This window comes from Cygnus atratus, chromosome 1 (genome assembly GCF_013377495.2).
Source record: "Cygnus atratus isolate AKBS03 ecotype Queensland, Australia chromosome 1, CAtr_DNAZoo_HiC_assembly, whole genome shotgun sequence".
NCBI lineage: Eukaryota > Metazoa > Chordata > Aves > Anseriformes > Anatidae > Cygnus > Cygnus atratus.
Window position 1 is genome coordinate 82,890,641 of NC_066362.1, and position 23,191 is coordinate 82,913,831.

Here is a 23,191-nt window from a genome sequence, read left to right on the forward strand (position 1 = left end):
AACTGGCTGCTCGGGGCTTGGACTGGCGTACGCTTCGCTGGGTTAGAAACTGGCTGGATAGCCGGGCCCAGAGAGTTGTGGTGAATGGAGTCAAATCTGGTTGGAGGCTGGTCACAAGTGGTGTCCCCCAGGGCTCGGTACTGGGGCTGGTCCTCTTTAATATCTTTATCGATGATCTGGATGAGGGCGTCCAGTGCACCCTCAGTAAGTTTGCAGATGACACCAAGCTAAGTGCGTGTGTCAATCTGCTCGAGGGCAGGAAGGCTCTGCAGGAGGATCTGGATAGGCTGGAGCGATGGGCTGAGGTCAACTGTATGAAGTTCAACAAGGCCAAGTGCCGGGTCCTGCACCTGGGGTGCAACAACCCCAAGCAGAGCTACAGGCTGGGAGATGAGTGGTTGGAAAGCTGCCTGGCCGAGAAGGACCTGGGAGTATTGGTTGATAGTCGGCTGAATATGAGCCAGCAGTGTGCTCAGGTGGCCAAGAAGGCCAACAGCATCCTGGCCTGTATAAGAAGCAGTGTGGCCAGCAGGTCTAGGGAAGTGATTGTGCCCCTGTACTCGGCTCTGGTGAGGCCGCACCTTGAGTACTGTGTTCAGTTTTGGGCCCCTCGCTACAGGAAGGACATGGACGTGCTCGAGCGAGTCCAGAAAAGGGCGACCAAGCTGGTGAGGGGTCTGGAGAACAAGTCTCACGAGGAGCGGCTGAGGGAGCTGGGCTTGTTCAGCCTGGAGAAGAGGAGGCTCAGGGGCGACCTTATCGCTCTCTACAGTTACCTTAAAGGAGGCTGTAGTGAGGTGGGGGTTGGTCTGTTCTCCCACGTGCCTGGTGACAGGACGAGGGGGAATGGGCGAAAGTTGCGACAGGGGAGTTTTAGGTTGGATGTTAGGAAGTACTTCTTTACCGAAAGGGTTATTAAGCATTGGAACGGGCTGCCCAGGGAGGTGGTGGAGTCACCTTCCCTGGAGGTCTTTAAAAGACGTTTAGATGTAGAGCTTAGCGATATGGTTTAGTGGAGTACTTAGTGTTAGGTCGGAGGTTGGACTCGATGATCTTGAGGTCTCTTCCAACCTAGAAATCTGTGTCTGTGTCTGTGCATTACTGAAGAATGCCGTTTCACAAACACAAAGCTGACCCGAAATTCTCCAGCTGACAGCTTTTACCAAGAGCCCAGAAACTTTTCCTGGGGGGTGAAGTGGAGGGTGAGGGGGCACACGGTATGAAGAGGGCAGATGAAACCACACATTTCTATTACTGACAGTCAGGCGTCAGCCAACAGAGCTGGCTTCCCCTCCAGGCCCCCTGGGGAAGGGGCTCACAGGGTTTCGGAGGCTGCAACCCCAGGGGGGCGCCAAGCAGGGGCCCACAGCCAGGCCCTCCTCCTTCCCCACAGCCTTCCTTTAAAAGGCCCCTTCCCCTTCTTCATTTCAGTCTGGAAAAAAACGAAGCTTTGAAATCCCCAAGCAGACAGGCCACACGCCTGCACACAGTTTAAGAATGGGCACAACTGCCCGCGATGCATTTCTGCACACTTAACACTTCAAGCAGCTCACACTCAGCCAAGGTTTAAAGCCATGAACGCTAATAAAATCCATTCTGTTAAAAGTCTACGGTACCGTGAAGGGAAAAGCTGTTCTTTAATTAACTCATTACTTACATATTAAGTTATTAGGCAAAACAGGTAAGCAGTTTCAAAGCAAATATTTTGGCAAAGGCAAATGCCTATTAATTTCAGTAGAGGTGAACCTGAAGTATGGCAGCTTTTTTACTAAATCAAACAGAAGACAAAGCCTACAGTTTAAAACTACATTGCCCCTTTGCTGATCAACTAGCTCTTTCTAGACATGAATTCAGCATTAGGTGCCTTCCACCTTTGCTTTAAGAATAAATTCAGAGTAAGATCTAGCTGTCAAAGTGCTTTTCTCAGTTATTTGCAGGTGAGGGGCACTGAAAGTTACGGAAAGCACTGCAGCTTTTTATAACAATCATTAATTTATTTTTTATTCTCCCAGAAACTAAAATAACACTGGAAGCAAGTTTAGCTTGCATCCATACAGCTCACTCTTAAGTCTATTCAATTATAGTGAAAGCAACCAACCAAAAGAGCACACACAACCATTCCACCCCCCAAATAAAATGTCACCACGCACAGTGCCCGCATCAAATCCATGAGCTCATCCCCTGGACACAGCTGAAGAGCCAAAATCACCTTATTCCATTAAAAACTTTGCAGACCAGTGCTGCCACATTACACAGTTGCTTGCAGTTTTATCTTGGGTTTGTAGTCTCCCTTAGAAATTGGAAGGTCCCATCCCACCACCTCCATGCACAGTAACCACATCCTCTTACTACCTCATCCCCAACAGCACTCATGGAAACTCCAAGTTTTAGTATTATGCAGTATGTTCCAATTCATATATTTTAACAACACTGAAATAGTACCAGTTACAACAATGATATGATTACAAGGTACATTTTCTTCCAGAAATACTCTTGTTCTGGAAGTTTAAGATACAACCCAGATGCACCATAAGTGTTAAAGATTAAAGAAACCATGCAGAAAAATTCATTCCTAGCTTACTACCAAATATATAGGCCTTTAATCATCATCTAAGTCTGATTACAAAGAAGGAGTAAGGTAAAAATGAATGTTCTGGAGGGAACTTCCTTCCAGCACCTCGTGGGCTAATCAAATGCTGCACTTCAGAGCAAAAGAAAAAATTATTAGGAGCCTTAGAGTCCTGAGATCCCCCAGAGAATATGAAATTCTGGTTTGGACACCCCAAATATACACTACAGATTGCTCCCTGTCTAAGAAGTACACAACTAAGTACTGCTTGTAAGCAAAATTAAAAATAGTGACAGCAGTATGAGTGAAACAACAAATGGAAATAGCAAATAGCAGATGCAATGCAGAATATTGTCAAGACCTGAAAACGCGTTTAAAAGTTTATGAATTTTACCTTTCCGTAAGTTTAGTTAACTTTCAGTTAACTAAAAAAAAATATTTTGACAATAAAAAAATCCCATGATTATTAAAAAAAAAAAAAAGACTTATTTGTAAGGTATACTGAATGCCACCAGTTATGGGAAACGTCTAGAGTACTGACACGAGCATATTCAATGCACATTTCACCATGAATAATGCTGAAACTGTTCTTGTAGAATTTGTCAGCGGTATTTCCAGGAATTTGACAAAAAGCAGTTAAGCAATTCCACCTACTAATAAACATTTCTTAGCAATATCTAGTCAGGATATCAGAACAGTAAGAATTACTGAAGTGACACTGAAATACACCATTATTCTACCTGAAGGTTTATAGTTATCTTACTCACATATAGATGATACAATGATGCAATTTCTTAAGTTCCCTGAATTTGACCAGCTCTCATCAGCTAACAGAGCAGAGCACAAGGGAACCAGCTAGGAGAAGCCATACTCCATTACAAATGTTATTGAGAGTTGTGTGTGATCTGCAATTACCATGTCACTGCAATAACTATCATGAGAAGTAATACTCCACGTTGCAATTGCAACCTGTTTGTTCCAATCATCTTAAAACCACTCTATTATTTAAAAAATAAAAATAAAATCCTACCCATCTACAAACAACTCACACACCATGGACTTCTTCATAGCAGGAAAAAGAGAAAAACAGCAGCAAAGTCAGGAACTTTCTGACAGAGATGCAAGCTTCGTGTTTTGTCAGTCTCTAGAGGTGGTCTGAAAACCTTCACTCTGTGTTCCTTTTCCCTCTGCTCCCACATTCGTCTTGGCCTTCACCTCATCCATCCTTTTTCATTTTCTTTCCATTATTTGACCACCCAGAAATTCAAATTCACATTTAAATAGCATGTGTGTGTAGGCACATGCATGAAATCCCACAGACCTCCACCAAAATTTGCCATGGCTGTATTATAAAACATAGAGAAAGCAAAATGAGAATTTTATGGTAGTATATGCAACATTATCATACATTTATCCTCAACTACCTAGGCTTCTGAGTCAAAAGGTTTGAGATAGCAGACTTACTCATATAACCTGTAATGCAAAAGACCTGAATGATTTCTGGGGAGATGATTTAAAGATCGTACAATAAATATCTCCATTGTTCAAATAAGATCATACATATATCGGCATGAGGGAAGACCTATCTTTTTAAGCCCCTAAATTCAATTTTCATGATCTTGATACCTAAAGAATAAAGTAACAAAGACAACTAAAACCTTGTGCTCATAGCACGTAACATACCAATTAAGTACTGAAACCGAGGACACTGTTCTCACCAACAGGCTACTTCAAACTTGGTCAGTGGGGGGACGGGTGGAAACAACACAAATGGTGCCTTGCATACTCTGGCAGTCAGTTAGTAAGCAGCTGAGTTACAGACACTTACTCAGTAAGAGCTATTTAATCCCACAGAGCTTAATTTTATTTTTCCTCCAAAGCCTACAATGCATGAACAGAAGCAGCTACGTGTCCCTCAGTTAATACTTCCCACCTGGGTTCATACCTTTGTGGTATGAAATAAAGTTCATCTGCCAAGACTGCAATTGCCTCCTCACTTCAATTTCCTTACTATTTATTTCATAGTTTACAAATGGACCACTTGATGAAAAAAGTATCAATAGAAACAGTAGGAAAAAGGAAAATCTTAAGTCAAAACTTCTCACCTAACAAGCCATGTATTCATTGTCAAACCAGTAGCGCCACTACTGTAGAACTCTAAATTCAGATATTAAGGAAAACAGGAACACAATACCTCAGACACAAAAAGCATCCCCGGTTTGGAAAAAAAAAAAAAATTTTTTTTTTTTTTGCTGAGTTACACTGTTACAAGGTGTGAAATACATTACACAAGCAGCCACGGATTATTACGTATTCCTACTTTTCTGTCATAGAGGTTTTTCTTGTTTTGTTTTGTTTGTTTGGTTTTTTGTTTGTTTGTTTTCCAGAAGAACTATCGGTCCCTCAAAAAAATACCTAACCCTTATTCTTTCATCTAATTGTCACTATCAGGGACTTTTTATCAGGGACTATATTCTATATTGAAAGGACAAGGGGGAATGGTTTCGAACTAAAAGAGGGTAGGTTTAGATCAGATATAAGGAAGAAATTCTTTACTCTGAGAGACCAGGTCACCCAGAGAAGCTGTGGATGCCCCATCCCTGGAGGTGCTCAAGGCCAGGCTGGATGGGGCTTTGGGCAACCTAGTCTGGTGGGAGGTGTCCCTGCCCATGGCAGGGGGGTGGAACTGGGTGGTCTTTAAGGTCCCTTCAAACCCAAACCATTCTATGGTTCTGTGATCAAAAACATTAAAGCTAGTGTTTGGAGCTCATCAGACATGGAAAATATCTTACCAGAATAACAACACCTTTCTCTGTGCCTAAAGAAAACAAGCATCAGCTTTCAATCATTGCATCAAGGTGGTAAACAAGTTGCTTTAGTATCTTTAAAGTTTTCCTGCTGTTGTTTGACACATTTCTGTCCCACCATCCTGTTCCAAGTAGCAGCACTCATTGGAAATACCAGAAAGAATAATGCTATCTAAAAAAAAAAAAAAAAACAAAAAAACTATCAACCAGAAAAAAAAATAAACAATCTGATCTTTATTCTCCTCTTTCTTCTCAAGAAGTTATCATCACTCTGGAACATGATTTATGGAACCCCAAAGGTTAAATCATCAACCTGTTCAACTCAACAACATGCATAGCAAACATATTAAATACCATAACAGACATGATGGTAAGCACCATGTTGTCCAACATCTATCATGAAGAAATACTGGTAGAGTGAATGCCAAAAAAGGCTCCAGAGACTCTGAAAACCTTATCTCCCCAAACAAGTCCCAGGTTTCTTATAGTTCCTGGCAGACAACCTACAAGGCCTAGGAAAGACAATGAAGAAAGAGTTCTGAAACAGAATAAGGGAACAATAAAACAAAGAATTTTGACTTTCTCAACATATTTGTTGTTTTGAACAAGCAAGGACTAGATGGATGAAATCTAGTTTGGAAAGTGCCAAAAAATACACAAATCACTGCTCGGTTGTTTTCCCTAGAGTGGGCTATATGCTGTAGCTTGAATGGACAAACCTTATTAAGCACTGAATAAGAACTGTGACAAAGTCTCAGTGCCATTTTTAGAACGACTTAACCAGCCAATAAGTGCTGAGAGCTATGTGTCAGAGTCAACGATACCAAGAGCAACCCTTGAAATTCATGGCCCACAGTAACCTGTAGAACCAAATACACAAAGTCCAATCTATTTCCTCTTCATAAAGTCCACGTTGCACCAGTGTGGTATCAAAACATGTACTTCAATTAATCACAGTCACACTGAAAGAACTTACGCAAACACACCTAGAAGCTGTCACTGATCTTTTAAAATATTAAGACAATTGTTCTAAAACCAGATTTATATTAACAGTGCTTGTTGATATACTAGCAAATGCTACTGGTAAGCAATATCTTTTTTGCTGACAAAGTCCTTAGCGAAGATGCAGTTAAACCACTGAATCTGTCATCACAAGTTTTGTGTACGTTAGAAAGGGCATCAGCAACAGTTAGAACTGCAAAAAGCATGCCCTTGCACCTGTAAGTTGTACTGACAGTGCAACCATTTCTCTAATATTGCATGTTGTGCTGGCAATGTCTGTCTTTAAGAGAGACACTTCAATATCTGCCTTTTGTTGTTGTTGTTTTGCTGCCAAGTAATGCATTGATTATCCAACCTATAACACAGACCTAAGCATTTTTGAGAAAATACTGTTTCAATTGAATTATGTTAACTGACTAGACTTTGCAAACTACACCGATCCCTGCTATGTAAGGACAAAAAAAAAAAAAGATGTTTAGAGGAACTTTTGGAGAAGAATCAGGTCTTGACAGAGTTAACGTTTCCTACTTCTATAGGGCCTGGAAGATGCTTGTGTCATAAGCCATTATGGTCAAAGTGTTCTGCAACAACACTTAACAAATGTAATTGCTATTTGCAGCTACCTCCATTTTAAGCTGGAAACCACTCAAAGTCAACCATGACTGCTGCTGAATGCGCAGTCTGATGCCTACTTTGATGTCGGCACATGATATTAGGAAAGGGAACACACTGTTTCATGATTTGAAATTCAAAGGCCCAAGTTCAGATAGTCTTGATTCTGATACTAAAAAGCTTGCTGTGTTTTTATTTAAAATTTTCTATTTGCTGTTAAGCAAAAAAAAAAAAAAAAAAGTAAATAGCTAAGCCAAAATATACAAGGGCTGACAGGCATACTCAGAGACATCACTCGTTATTTTATAATACTTAGTCCATAACTTCAGGATCCAAAGTAGATCCTATTCAGGAGACATCTTACAATTGTTAATCCGCTCATTGTTATTGTACAGTAACAACATTCCTGGTTTACTGGCTGTGATAAAGTAGTTGCCACCCAAGAGCTTCCAAACATGCTAAATTTTAAAGTAATAATGATCATTAGGTCTTTTCCAGTACCTTATCTTCTAGTAAACCCTTTCACTTTATTCTCAAAAGTCACAAGGTATAGCTGAAACACACATATCCCCATATGCAGACTGACTTAGTTTTACCAGTTATGCAACCTACGGACAGTTTCTACCAGTTCAAGGTGTCAAGGACCAGGTTAACTTCTGTACTATGAAAGGTACTGCTTTTTATTTTTGAACAGTCAGATCTCAAGATTGAGTCTCCTGCAGCCATTAACTTCATCAAGTAACTTGCGTTATCTAAACCTCTGGAGAAAAAAATCTGATAAGTGCTCTAATTTTAAACAATGCACACATGAAACCTGCTGAAACACTGTACTCGGACGCCCGCAGAAGACACTGTACTTGGGAAGTCTGATGAACAGGTTCTGTCTGCACTACCGGGCCTTGTACTTGAGGCTTGAGAAGCCTGCACGTTAGCATGAGTAGCCAGACGCTGCCTGGGAACCTTAGGGGGTGCCCCATGCCAACCTGTGAGGACAAAGTCAATTTGAAGTTAGATTATAATTAAAGGCTTATCTTTGGCCTTAAAACAGTCTCAGATCTGCTTCTGAAACAGGGTAGTTCTTCCATAAAATCTTAAAACCAGAAGAGACAGCTTGCACCATAATCAGCGTTTATTTCATGGCATGTTCTGGGGGTAGAGAGGTGGAATTTATATACAAGTAACAGGTAAGTTTCACCACATAGCATCAATACCTGGCATTATCACTCTATATAATCATTACTCCATAGATCAGGTTTGGTAGTTAACACCTCTAGCTTCCTTCAGTCTAGCTCTCCTTCTACAAACTGAAGCTTTTCATCCATATTCTACCTTAGCAACATTTAAAGACAGATAGATATTTCATACATCACACTTTCATACACTGACACTACAATCCAAGGCCTCTCTCAAACTGTATCACACCAGAGTTAGAATTTTTAACTTTTGAGGGAAGTACTGCATACAACTACCATCAAAATCACACAGCATCTAAAACTGTATGAACTTATTTATTTATTTCATGGTAACAAGTAGGAAAGAGGGTTTTTGTCCAAAATGTTTAGATGATATGAAGAAAATCCAAAGAAGTTTGGCAAATAAATCTACATGCTAACAAGCATCATTTACAATTTTCTGTCTGAAAGAGCTAATCATTATAATCACATTCAAATTACACTGCAATAGCATTACTATTAAAAGTCTGTTTACTGCTATCTAAAAGACACTGTTAGAAGACTGATTTTTTTCTTAAATATTTCCCGATTGTTGTAAACAGGATTAAAATAAGTCAGCAATATTTTGGAAAAAAAAAAAACAGATGTTTATGAAATCAAGCATTAAAGAACTCTCGTTTGAAAGCTCCTATCAAATATGCCATAGATTAAGACTATGAACTCCATAAGCCATAGTTAAACTTGCCATGAACCCACTGGAGGCTGGATACGTGCACATGCTAGCTAGAAACTCCTTCAAAGAAGGGCTGGTGGGTGTCTGCATGTACATTAAGTGCATAGGTGCAACTTACAAAGAACACTTCCTTTTCCCCAAAAGCTATTAAGGAAGGTCTACAGCAAACATAACAGGAAAAGTTTGTTTTCCCTCTAAATTAAGAGCTTAGTTATATCTTAGTGTGTGGAAAATTCTAAGAAAAGCTATGAAACAGTTAACAGCAGGTCAAGTGACATCACACAGTCCAGGGTGGTGAGGCACTGGCAAAGGCTGCCCAGAGAGGCTGTGGATGCCCCATCCCTGGAGGCATTCAAGGCCAGGCTGGATGCTGCTCTGGGCAGCCTGCTATACTGGTTGGCAACCCTGACCAGAGCAGGGGGGTTGAAACTAGATGACCTTTAAGGTCCTTTTCAACCCAGGCCATTCTATGATTCGATGAGAAGTATACAGAATACATTTGATCTCTATTGAAAGAAATAGTCCTTTGCCAACAGACTATGCTTCATTTAAAACCTCACATATACATCCAAAGAGCCAACGCCATTGGAAATACTAAACATATACCATCTACTCATGAAAATTGAAATATTTTAATACAAAAAAAAAAACTTGGAAAATAATACAGTAAAGGAATATAACCAGGAATATTTATACTAGGGATATCAATGACAACAGGTATCAGATTATGGAAACAGTAAGACTTACTAGCCTAGTCAGAAACATCTCAGGGCATGTTAGCCTACAATATCCAAGATAACTGCTTAAGGCTATCCCATACAACAGAATTTATCAAGCTGCTATTATCTTTTCTGGAATAGCAGTTGCAGCACAGTCAGGTACCCCCTAAGGCTGCTAAACTCTTATGTTTATGCAATTAATTCACTCTAGATGGGCAATTTCTGAACAGCATGATTTTAACAGGAGTCTTTTAGACAATTCCCCCTGGCCCTCCTGCTTTTCTCCAAAGCATCTTACCAAATGCATTTGGCTCATACAGCCAAAAACCTTAGATCCAATGAGGCTGCATTTGTATATGACCACGGGCAGTGCCTGGAGGCACACATCCTGCACATGCACGCAGCCTGCCTACTTTGACCCATAAGCAAAAAAACACCCTCAAAACAGATGTCTGGCCCCACACACAGTTGGCACAGATGGATTTGTGGGATGGGAATGCATTGCTTTGTCAAAAATCCCCACGCTGACTGTAATAATCTCATAAAAGTACGATGAGTACTAAAGTGTTATTTTCTTCTTATCATCCAATACAATCTCTCAAAGAGATTCTATCTAATTCTATCTAGTTCTCCTGTACCATCTTCCTCTCTGGAAGACAAGGGCAAATTAAGATTAGAACCCAAATATTTCCTAGAAGAAAAAAAAATATATATATATATATAATAATAATTCTCTTCAAGTTGCACATCCTCACAATAGTGTTTAACTACTCTTCAAGATCAATGAAGTCTTTATTTTAGCTTATCCATACCCCTATAAACCTTTTCTTGATCAAAAAGGAGGGTTTTGGTGGTTCATTTTCTTTTTTTGGTTGTTTTTTGAGCAGGTTGAACTAATACTAACATACTTGAAGTCCACACTGCTCTAGCATATTACTCTAACAGGCTTTCTTCACTTTTCTGCTTCTACCACAAAGGACAGTATCTTCACTTTGGTTCCTCTTGTCTGCATCACTTGGAATCAGGAGCACATGGATTCCCATCTCTCTGGAAGGACTGCAGAATGTACAGAGGCAAAACCCTCACTGAATGCAAGACGAGTTCACATAACAAGGGTGGAAAGTTATCTTCTGTTCTATGAACTAAGAAAGCCCTCAGAAATTCATTTTGTATGACTAAGCATCACTCAATTACTTCTGAAGATCTAGGCTACGTTTTTGGAACTTTGCATAACCTCCTCGTAGGGGAATGCCTGGGAGAGTAGGTCCACCCTTACTGGAACTTCATAACTCCCTTCAAAATTATCCTCTCTAATGCTAAGCACAATGGCAGACATGCTAGCACAAACCCCAGCAACACAGCACACCAAAAGTGTAGGGACATGTGAGAACCAGAAGGATGCTGTGTCTGAGCAACAGCCCAAATGAAAGAAGGAGGGTGTCAAATAGCATTAGAGCTACTGCTACCTGCGAGTAATATTAGACAACAGATTCAGATCTGCATGTTAAAGAGACTGTCAGTAAGGTTTAGGGTTTTTTGTTTGTTTTTAACTCTACCAAGGTAATAGACTAAAAGAAAATCAGCATGAGAAATACCCAGGTTAATGAAACAGTTTCAAGATACTCACATAAGTGAAAATATATTTCAAACAAACTAGTTGACCTAGCTCATTAGACAGGTCTTCAGACATCTATTATGAGAAAGTAGATCAAAAGCCTACACTAGATTTTAATTGTAAATAATGTCCAGATAACATTCATTGGCAAGGTGCTTCTGACAGCAACAAGAGCAAAGCAGACTTTGTTGTTCTAATCAGCACAGAGGCCTATTCTTTGTAGCATGGCCAGGAATCATCACTAGTAACTGGCCTTCAACTTGTTAACACAAGGTGCTATAAAAGTGTCAAGTAAGTTGTCAGATACTTGGAGAAGAGGCAAGCCACATTCCAGCTTAAAACTTTTTTCAGCAGAAAAACATTTTTTGCAGTGGAAAACTGAAAACTCATGTTTTAAACATTTTAAATACAAAAACCTGATGTTGTTTCACTTGACACATTGCCTTAAGACATTATTTTCTTTTTAAGCTAATGAATAACTGTATGAAGCAAGCCTTCAGAAGTACAAAGTAAACTGAAGCAGCAGCGAGACAGGTTTTAGATCTCTGACACTGCACAAGTGGAAAGGAGTTCCTTTTCTGGAAAGACAGAAGATGAAGGAGCAGCGAGGATTAGAAGGCATAGCAGGAGTAAGTAGAGGGTAATGGGGAGACTGGAAAGAAAGAAGCGTGTATACATAAACACTGAAATTGAACAGAGGGAAAAATGCATCTTCATGAGATAGGTTGTCAGTCTAAGAAGGTCCTCTGGAATAAGAATGCCTTCTTCACAGTTTAGAAGTGGCAAAGATGCACGCATAAATACTTGAATGTGAAGTATTCAGCAATGCAAAGCTATTCCTTATGATAACAATGAGACAGTAATTACACTCCTGGACACATAATCCATTGTTTTAAAGTTCTGGCCAAATTCTCAGAACCCACCCAATTTTCTCAGACCTGCTAATGCTATGTAGCTGAACTGACGGGGGCTCCAATCAGTTTTTCAAAGAGTAATTAATTTTAATTCATATATGGAGGCACCTACCCTGCTAACAAAATTTAATACTTATATCTTAATCTTTCCTGCCTTTTTTTTTTAAACCTAGCAGCTATTAAGACAATAGACAACTTGAACATTTGGTTGAGAACTATGACCAGATATACATTTGCTACAAGTCCATCGGCCTGCATAGCTATTTCCCCAGTGCCACCATAGGGATGCTGGAAGGGTCTCACTGTGGTAGGAAGCAGAGCTACTTTGGTTCTCACTTGTACAGCTCCAGGGACCCAAGACACACCTTGCTTACTATCTAAGTCTTTTCAGCTGGAGCACAGACTACAAGCTCTAATTTCCCCCAAATGAATCCTGCCCTTAAGTAGATCTACAAAGAATCTATGGAGCCTGAATCTAGCCCACATGAGTCTCCCATTAAGAATCCACTGACGCCAAACCCCACACCATCAGGACCATGCCTCCTTTTAGTCCTAACTAGCCAAAAACAGGAAAACAAGTTATGCACAGCATTTTCCCTGTTTTGTCTCAATATCTCCAGTGTAAGTACTTCAGAGGACATTTAATTTTTTGGTTTCTTGTTTGGAAACAGAGGATGTTTTAAGAGCAAAGACAAACTACCAGGGCTGTATTTAACGCTATGAATACATCTCTCCTGTTCTCAATGGAAAACATGTGAATGCCACAAATACTGGAGTAGCAGCATCATTTATGTAAAGCATAGATTACCAGTTTGAGTGAAAGCCTACCATGCACACAACAGTTTATTACCCAGCATAAGCAACTGGAGCCTGGGGGGAGGCTGCCCAACTCTAGCAATTGCCAGTGCGAAAAAGGAAAGTTCAGGTAACCAAGCCCAGTGAAGATGGGATTTGTGTTGGCCATCTGTGGTTGCAGATCGTTGAGTAAGGACAAGTAAAACACACAGTTACCAGTATAAGAAACACACCCTGCAAAGCAGTTACCTAGCACTTTCCCCACTCCCTAACTTCCTCCCTTTTACGTGTATTCCCAAGACTATTCACATTCCTTATGGAAAGAGCATTATTAAAGTTTGAATCAAATCACTGCAGAAAAAGCCATAGATCTTTTCAATTATTTTCTGCTATTTAAACAGTCCCCCAGGAAGTGCAGGTTTCTCAGCTGAACCCCTCAGAGTGGCTTAAAACTCCAAAAGGTCGCAGCTCAGTCTTTATTTGACTTTATAACGGGTCCTTGACTGCATGCCCTGCACTTGGCCAATGCAGCCTGGAATGGACAAGAAGCCATCACACCAGCAAGTATGTGCCTGGTTTTGCAGTCAATAGCACAGGAGTGCCTGAGAAGGAGCACCCCGTACAGACTGAACACTTCAGTGTCAGCATGTCAATGCCAGTTCTAAGATGCATTGCATCAACATCTTCCTAACATCATCTTAGTATTTCCTTCAGGAATCTCAACTCCTAGTCTTAGCCAATAACACTAAGATCTGAATATGTGGCTATTGCAGATTTATGCTCATCCCAACTTCTTAAAACCCTAATTAATCCAATGGCCCTACTTTTTGATGCTTCTGGTTTTAGGCTACTATTTCTTCTAAGTCTTTTGGATTACACTTGAGTCTCAGCCCATCTCAACTGCTTTCTACAACAGATAAAGCAAGTAAACTTCGATGCATTGCAAAGTTGCACAACATCAGATGAGAGCTAGTTTGAGACAAGCTTCCAAACACCTGTATGTTCATCGTGCTTAGGTACTTCCCCTCACAGGCTTAAAAGTTAAGGCCATCAATTATGCAATTGGCTGAGCTTGTCAGGGTTGTTTACCCTAATGCACAAGACCATTCTAAAGAGGATAGTAATGCAGAAGCACATAGCCCATTGAACTGGCAGGTATTGTTTTCTGCACAGCTCTAGAATCATTCCGAGTAGTTCAACAGAAGCCTGCTGTACTTATGGGATGCCAGAAGAAAAAGAAAGGACAGCAACATATGTTATCCCGATTTCCACCTCACTCCCACCATTACCCATGACTAGGATGCCATCCAAGTACCTCTTCTCAGCCATCATTCCCAAACTTACTAGACCCCAACAGCTGCCTTCCCACTCAGTCGTATTGAAACTAATTCAGTGCTTTTTCATTTTCAATATCTCTTCAAGTACCCACTACTACGCATCTCTGAAAGTGGAAAAAATGAAAAAACATAGTAAAGCAGCAGAAATCAGACAGTATATAGATACAAAGTGGAGAATGGCAAATATTTCCCTATTGAAAGAGTGGTAGTATCTAAGAACACCACCAGAAACCTCTAAGCCAGTTGACAGATACCTTGTTAATTGATCCAGCTACTAAAGCCGCTGAGTAGATGTCCCAGTCTTAATGAAAAACTCAGCAACACCTTAAAAGAAATGGGACCTTCCCTTTCTCTCACAACCCATGCCTTTGATCAAGCACTATGGCAGGTGTTTTGCCTAGCTGAACAAACCAATGTCCTTCTTGAAGCTTTAGTCAAGATAAAGACTGAAGCTGTGCAGTAGTACATTTTTACTCATTTACTCTATAAACTTAACTATTCAAAAAGTAAGCTTTCACTGAGGACTATATAGTTAGCAGATTAAAGAGGCAGTTGCAGGGGCTACTAAAATATAATACGGCATGCACGTTGTAACAGCAGAAAACTCTAATGGGCAGCATTTTCTAATACCAGTTCATAACTCCATAAAATGCAATTACACCACAGGCATTAATGGTTTTAATTGAGCCAATTATGTTCTAAGAGGTAAAAGACTAAAAATACATACTAAATTATACAAAGTCTTTAGCCTAAATAACACTTGGGAGTTAACAAAATACTTGTGGGAAAACATATCACAGATGGTCAAACAATTTAGAACAGTGATATCCTATGCAAAGGCTATCACTTGGGGGGTTTTGTTAGGTTGTTTTTCTAACTAGATTCTTGTTTCAACTTCTGAACAGCATGTCTTTAGGTCAAGGCTGAATGGTTCACTACAAATAGTGAAAGGATTGCTTTCCTCCCCAAAGGAAATACCCCACACAACTCAGGGTTAAAAATCATGTACTCAGAGGAGAGAGGAATTGTAGATGTCTATTTCACCCCCCAAAACATCATTTGCATAGATATGACAAGAGAAGCGTCAACAGAAGCCCATTTTTTCCCACTAGTCACTCATTTATCCATGGTAGTCCATATTCCACGCTTATGACTTAACAAGGTCCTAGAATCATATTTTAAGTAGCCCTTCTTTAGGGTAGGGCTTAGATCCCATCAAGGCATCCAGACTGTGAAACGAAGTGTTTCAGAACAACTCACGTTTTATAGATGCATGCTGATATGTCCCAAGATTTGGAACATGAGGGATCCTGGTCTTCAGATGAGAATAGATGTGACTCCACAACTTTGATGGCTGAAGTCATTAGGAGACTGCTAGCTGTCCTCCTGTCCTGAGTCAGGTAGAGATTTCTGGCCTGCATACTGGGGCAAGCAGCAGCAATTTGAGCACCAGCCTCTAATGGAGGGGCATGGAGAACATCCACTTCTAATCCATTAGTGAATGGATGTTAGTTTACAGTTTTGAGAGAGATTTTTTTCCCCCCCTTTCTTAGGTCAAGGCAAAAAGAAGCCTGCAAGTCTGGCAAAACGAGGAGGACAACACTTGTAGAATGGCTCTGTTGTAAGACTGAGCCAGCTGCGTCCACTGCAAAGCCCACCTACACGAGTACTCAAGGCTGTGGTGAAGTCCTACACACTGAGATATATTTTATTTTATTCGGATCCCTTTCCTTTGGAGCTACTTATTGCTTAATCATTGTCATAGACAACTTAAGTACATCCAAGCAGAGCTACCTATAAACAGAGTTTTTGAATGAAAATTTGAATGAAAGAGCACACAGTACCTGGGAGCAAGAATATTTAATGAGGTCACCTGAGGAACACTACAGATCACTGATGTAGAGGCTGCAGATCACTAACGTGGGAGAACACAGCTTGAAAGGGGAAGAATTCAGCAGTGTCAGCTTACAGCTAGTTAATATCAAGGCTCGATTAGACTTTACTGCAGAGAACTTTGGTTGTAGTATCGAGCACTCAAAGCCAAACCCAGGTTAGGCAGCTCTGACAGTGTCTGCTAATCAGGGTTTAAAGCCTTCTCAAACACAGATGACATATCTTCTACATGAATGAAGGACTAGTAATATCAAGACCATTTCTGCAGCAAGTACGTCTAAATGGCTATATGCAAAATTATTTAAGATGCACATCTCCTCCTAGCTGTACCATGTATGGCTGGCTTCATTCCACTTATCTGCCAGAGCAAATTAAAAATTCAGAGGTAGAACACATTATGTAAGCAGAAAACATCATCTCCTTCAGCAACAAACTCTGTGCCCAAGCAGACATGAAAACTAGAAATATCTCTTAAGATCATTTGAATGCTACAACTACAATCTTTAAAGTCATGTTAGGGAGCTGTTTCCAAACAGCGGGAGCCAGAGAATTTAAGTGCATACCTGAAGACATATTTCAAAGTAATAGAAAGGTCTGTTTACCAGAAAAGTAAACAGAGTAATTAATAGTAACCATTAAGAAAGTTAATGTTAATGGAGTCTTATTCAAGTCTCAAAGAGCCAATGTAGCAGTTGAGAACTTTAGACAGATTTAATTTCAAATGTAGGATGTCTTCCTTGCTTACCAGGTGAATCATGGCAAATTAAGACAGAAGAAAATGCAGTTGATAAAGGACAGTAGGCTAAAAACTTGCATGCTATTAACATTAGGCATCCATTCCTTCTTTAAAGAACACCCTTCTTTCATGTTAAATTGTCACTAATAAAATTCATGTAAATAGTTGCTGTCAACTCCAGATAATGTAAAAATATTTTCTGTTTCTTCTTATTAAAGATGTTCCCATTCCTTCCACTACAACCCAACAAAAATAGACACATCATAACACCTATGCTTTTTATTTCAACATATGCTTTTTTTTTTTTTAACGTATAGGAATCACGTACAGAAGCAGTCACATGAGCAGAGGTGGATGTACTTTTCCTAAGGTAAGCTTGCCTGGGATGGTTAAGCAGCTCTGCTGATTATACTACATATTTTTATACAAATAAACATACACACAGACACACTAAACTGGCACACAGTTTAAATCAAGACATCTGAAAGAGATGTGTTGCATTAAAATTAGACTATTTTTGTTACTTTAAGTATCCTAGTCCAATAATTCAGTGGTTTTTTTTTGTTGTTTGTTTGTTTTGTTTTTAAATTCTTGAGAAACAAAGTCAGCTGTCTAAATCAGGATATTATATTTGAAGACAAATTATAGAAAGCAGCCCTCAAAACCAAAAAGGAGTGTTTTCAGAACTCAAGGCAACATCATGAGTTGTTTCATCATGAATCTGGCAATTCTCAAAATGAATCAGCATAACTGCATCACTGTGCAGAATCCAGGCTGATGCAAGTTAAAGCCCATGTACCCTTCAGTACCACCCTCTCCACCCTGCCCAATAAATAAAAAAGCACACAAAGATCTGGGCCTTAGGCACGGTGCCATGTGGTACAGTCACCTCTCTGGGGAAGAAGGGGCACAGCCCAGGGTAGGAGAGGTGGATGTGAGCTCCAGCAGGGCAGGCTTGAGCCTGGCAAAGTACGGGTGCTCAAGGACAAACTACAGCCTCTGTAGAAAGCAAGCTTCTAGTTCCTTGTCCAGCTTCTACTATCTATGGCACATAGGCAGAGCCTGACAGCTGGCTTCTTCTGACTACAGAAGAAAAAGCTAACCTTGGGGAGGCATGAGTGGCACGTGCCTGCTTACAGTCTTCAGCTATCAAAGGGGCAGGTGGGAGGGGAAATGCTTGGAGAAAAGGCTGGGCCAGGCTCCTGTCCATAGCACGCAGAAGAGAGACCTGAGACAGACAGAAATGCAGCAAGGGAAGTTACAGCATTAAGACAGAAATCTTTACAGCAAGGATAGCCAAACACTGGGACAGGCTGCCCACGGAGGCTGTGGAAACACATCCTCAGAGATACAGCACAACCCTACATGGTCTTGCACAATATGATGCAACACCAGAAATAGCCCCGCTTTAAGCGGGAGAATAAGCCGTCATGGTGAAGTTAGCTGTGTGTCTCGTAACGACCATGCAGAAAAAGTTACGAAATTTTCTGCTAGCAATAATCTAGGCTAATGTGATGCTACGGATAAACAGCAGGCAGACTCCCGCCCAAGGGGTGAGTCAACAACTTGCTGATGCCACAGCCAGAAATAGAGCCCAAATCTTTTATATCCCCGCCAGTCTTTAGAACACATAGCTAGTAAGCGAGGCAAAGGAAGGGCTGTTTTTGTGGGGGTTTGCACAAGACATAGTAAAAAGATCTCAACAGACGTGTTTAAAAAAAACAAGCCTGTTTCTCAAACGCCCTTAATCCTCTGTCAAAATCTCCATTTTTTATTTCTCTAGGTTATACACAATGTGCTAGCTGTCAGGACTGAGGAGGAATTTTGTGGATTAGTTTGTTTAATGTGTCAACATCATTATAAGCTTTAAGAAATTTAGGCTACTACACAAAGCACCCATACGTATTGTATTTGACCAAATCTGTTCTACTCCTTTCTCAAAACTTCCCAATCCAAGCAAGAAAAACACTTCTGGTGCTGGAGGGTGCCAGGCACAACGTCTCTCTCTCATCCATTTTGTCAGGAACAACTCAATGCAGAGAACTGACGAACTGCCTGCACTTTTGTTGCTTAAACTATTCTAGTGGAAAGACATGCTACTAGGGAGGCAGGGGTAGTGGTGTCGTCTGCAGCAGAGGTAGAGAAGGCCTGCCAGTAGTATCAGAAGGAATAAGGAACTTAACCATTCAGGAGTTGAGTGGTACCACTTCCATCCAATTTTCCTACTCTGGAAGAATTGCTAACATCACAACACACACTAAGAATTGGTCCTCCCACCTTAGCTGTGACCACAAGGCCATGGCAAGCAGCTGAGAGTTGATCAGCTAATACACACATCTCCTTCACAGCAGATTCTTTGCTTCCTTATCATAACCTTTCCTATACTATGTGGTGCACATTAATTCACTGGGTTGCTTAATGATATGCCCCACAAATGCAGGATCAAGATTTAAGTCACCACTTAAAATAAATCCTATCCTTCTAGAGACACAAGAACATACTGTCAACAGGTTTTAAGATTATATGTGCAAATTCATTTTGTACATATGCTTGGAGCTTCAAAAGGTAAATACATTTCTGCTTCTAGATAGCTTGCCAGGTTTTATTTTCCTTCACGCTTTTACATGAAGGATTAGTTACATGAGTGCCATATCATTATGTAACTGTACTAAATCCATACAGTATGCAACTCAAGGACTGTTTTCAGTTCTAATTCCCATCTCAGAAGGGGCTAGGAAAGACAGAGAAAACATGGCAAAGAATGACAGATACATGGGATACCTTCACAGAACAACCAGTTGAAGGCATCAGGATTCCTCAGCCTGGCGCAGAGACCACAAAGCTCCACACCACACAGGATCTCAGACACTGCTCTTGGAAGCTGGGATGGGTATTGCATGATAAGTACACAAAAGTTTTGCAAACTCAACTGTGTTCAGCACTGCTGTGCTATTCCCTGGAACACAAATACTGCTATCCACAGCATGACATTTAGATGGCATTAGGGCTCCCCAATCATTTAATAAATGGTTTTTATTAACAGACCTACTCGTTACTTCCTACACCCCAGCACCCTACTGAAAGAATTAGGTGTTTTACAGCATTGCATACAATACTGTAAGCATGCCAGAAATCATTGTTTAAAACACTGTTATTCTGCCATTACGAGATTAGTTTGAGGAAAATGCTCGATAAACCAGCCTAGCAGTTTACTCAATTCTTAATCCCATTTCACAAGACCCTATCCTTCCCGCTACCGCTCTCTGCCAGAAACCAACGGGACACCTAGCAACAGTAAGCCTAAGGTGTGATTTGTAATATAGTAAGGAAAAAATGAAAGATATGTAGTTTAAGAACTCCACTTCCCTCTTGCCTCGCTGCCACCTTCCCAGGCCCTGGGGGCAGCGGCCACCGGCCAGCCCTGCAGTTTGGGTTAGGAGAGGCCCAGCAGCGAAGGGCAGGCAGGGAGCTGCGGGGTGAGGACACCCCGTCCCCTTTCCAGCTGTGCTGGATGAGGCGACCTGCGGCTGCTCGGCCGGGCGCGGGCCTGGCGAACCCAGCACATCGCGGAAACGCGCAGGAAGGCGAGCTCCAGAAAGCAGGAGAGGCTCAGGAGACGTTTATTCACAGCCACCGCAGCCCCACTGCCCTTCCCCACCCGCCATGGCCTGAAACCCCGACCCCTGCCCCTGCCCGGGGGGCTTCAGCGGGCCCCGGCAGCGGCGGCCCCGCCCGCAGCGGAGGCGTCGCCGTCGGAAAGAGCGGGGCCGCCCCGGCGGAGGGACAGCCCACCGACAGCCCGCCGCCGGGAGGGGAAGGGGAGGAAAGGGGAGGGGAGAGCAGAGCAGAGGGAGGGGAGGCAGCCGCGGTCCCCCGCCCGGTACCTGCGCTGAAAGTCCTGCTCGAAGGGGGCCAGGTAGGGGTCCCGCTCCAGCAGCTGCGGCAGCTTGGGCGCATGTGGGCCCTGCGTGTTGGCGGCCGCCATTTTGTGCGCCCCGGCCGGGCCGCGCCGGGCACTGCCGCTATATACAGCCGGGGCGGGCGGGCCACGCACCCCCTGCCTCCCGGAGCCGCCCACCGTCTGGGGCAGCCCGCGGGGCGCCTCCTTCCCTCCCTCCCTCCTCCTCCTCTCCTTCCTTCCTTCCCTCCCTCCCTCCCTGCAGGGGGAGGCTGCGAGAAGCGAAGCAGAGGGAGGGGAGCGAGCGGTGCTCCTGGCGGCGGAGGGAATGAGGGTGATAGGAGCGGGCTTCTCTGGCAGAGGGGGGTGCCTGTGCTGAACTCGAAACACAGCGAAACACACCTCAGAGGGCGTGCAGGAGTTCTCATAGACCCTGTCTGTGCACAGCAAAGTGTTGCCTCACGGGTCAAAAGAGCCCAAAACAAAGGAAGATGAATTCGGCTGATCCTAATGCATGCCCGTGAATAGCATGGGGAGGTTGTTAGGGAACTTGTTGGCCTGATATCACTGTGTCTCATTTTTGGATAGGCTACCAAATATCCGAGGCAGCTATTCACGAGCCTGACCATGCCTCTAGGCCAAACTTCAGCACTTTTGTTCTTTTTAAGGTCCAACACTAATACTTTGTTTAAATACATGTTGTCACTATGTGTCTAGAGGCCTCTTTTGAATGCCTTTTAGCCATGGTTTTATAAACTTTTCAGCTCCAAGGTACTTCACATCGCTTCCACAACCATCTCTGAGACTGTTATCCTCAGTTTGTAACTCATCTCCCATTTTGGCTTCCTCTGAATTTTAGTGTGGCTTTCCATTCCTGCCTGCCAGATAACTGACAGCACAGCATGTAACAAACATTAGCAGTTCATTTATAACTTTGCCCAAAACTGGCTACAGTGAAAGTTTCCAAAATGATTTGTATATGTTTAACTACACTATATTTCCTTCCTTGTAGCAGTTTACAACTACACAGGCAAAAATTTCAGTACTTTTGTCCTTTTTCCTTAGGAAGAACAACAAGTATTCTCTGTCCTAAGAAACAGGAGTAGGAAATAGTTTGTTATAAAACTTGCCCCAGCAGAAGGCCTAAGCAGTTTCTGTTTCTTTTGTTAAAGAACTAGCATGTATGATATAAGTTACCTATCATATCTAGTTCTGATAGATCAGGATTTCTTTTTTTTTCCCCAGTGTCCACCATTTCTTCATTCTCAGTGAGGACTGAAAACCCACTGTGCATATTACCTGTGCGTCTCAAAACTGCCTGCGTGGCAGTGATTCCAGTGTCTGCATTAAATCAAAGTTCAGTAACTCTATCATCTTATTTCACACATCATACTATGCACATCATGTGTTCTTTTGCAAATGTGTCACTGCCATTCTCACAGTTAACTAGCAGGGCAAGCTAAACGGAGAGAAAATCCAGCTGATTATCAAGAGCCAGGAACTTGTTTTTCACAATAGCTGACATTTTACTTATGCTGCTGCTTTGAGGCTTCCAGCTGTAGTGCAGAGGTTGCCTGCTGCTGAAGTGGAAGGAGGAGGGCAATCCATACATACAGTCTTTGAATTCACTAGCATAGGAAACAGGAGCTTCATTCTTAGCAGTCTTTTTGGTGTTCTTCATTGTCAGAAAGCACAAGCAGGTTCACAGTGCCATTATTAGCTGTTTGGCACAGAAACAAGAGAGAGATTTATAAATTAGCATTAGCATTTTGTATAAACAGTAGGAATATTGCTGTGATTTTTAGCTCCCTGGAGATGGGGACCCTGTCTTAGTCTTTGGAAGATTTTGAGTAGCAATAGCAGAGTATCAAGCCTCACATCTAAGCAACCCTAAACTTCAGGAAGTTAAATTCTGCAAATGGCCCCTGTCCCTGTAAACAGATCAAGCCCAAATGCTATATTTAATACCTTGTAAATTGGGAAACTGGTAACCATTACATTTGTATCCGTTCGTGTTCCAGTTTATCCGTTCATGTTCCATTTACTTGGCCATGATTTTATCTGCTTACCTTGTCAAAGGTAACTCTGCTGTGGTTTAACCTGGCAGGCAGCTAAGCAGCACATGGCCGTTAGCACACTCCACCCAAGTGTGATGGGGGAGAGAATCAGAAAAAGTAAACCTCACGCACTGAGATAGAGAGAGTTTAATCGGACAGAAAAGGAAGGGAAAATAATTATACTAATAACAGAATATACAAAGCAAGTTATACAATTGCTCGCCACCCACCAACTGATGCCCAGCCAGACTTCAAGCAGTGGTGGCCTCCCACTGGCCAACCTCCCCAGTCTTATTGTTCAGCACACCACCACAAGGTGTGGGACTTCCCTT

General features: G+C 41.9%; 1 protein-coding gene across 2 annotated transcripts in view; it reads right to left on the minus strand.

The window, feature by feature from the left end:
• The window catches only part of GBE1 (1,4-alpha-glucan branching enzyme 1), a 174,200-nt gene extending 153,238 nt beyond the window's left edge, over positions 1 to 20,962 (minus strand). For both annotated transcript variants that reach the window (XM_035541127.2, XM_035541126.2), the window contains exon 1: positions 20,789 to 20,962. In XM_035541127.2, coding sequence (XP_035397020.1) covers positions 20,789 to 20,889 — 101 coding nt within the window. In that variant the 5' untranslated portion in view covers positions 20,890 to 20,962. The remainder of the gene's footprint in view (positions 1 to 20,788) is intronic.
• Between the last annotated feature and the right edge of the window lie 2,229 nt (positions 20,963 to 23,191).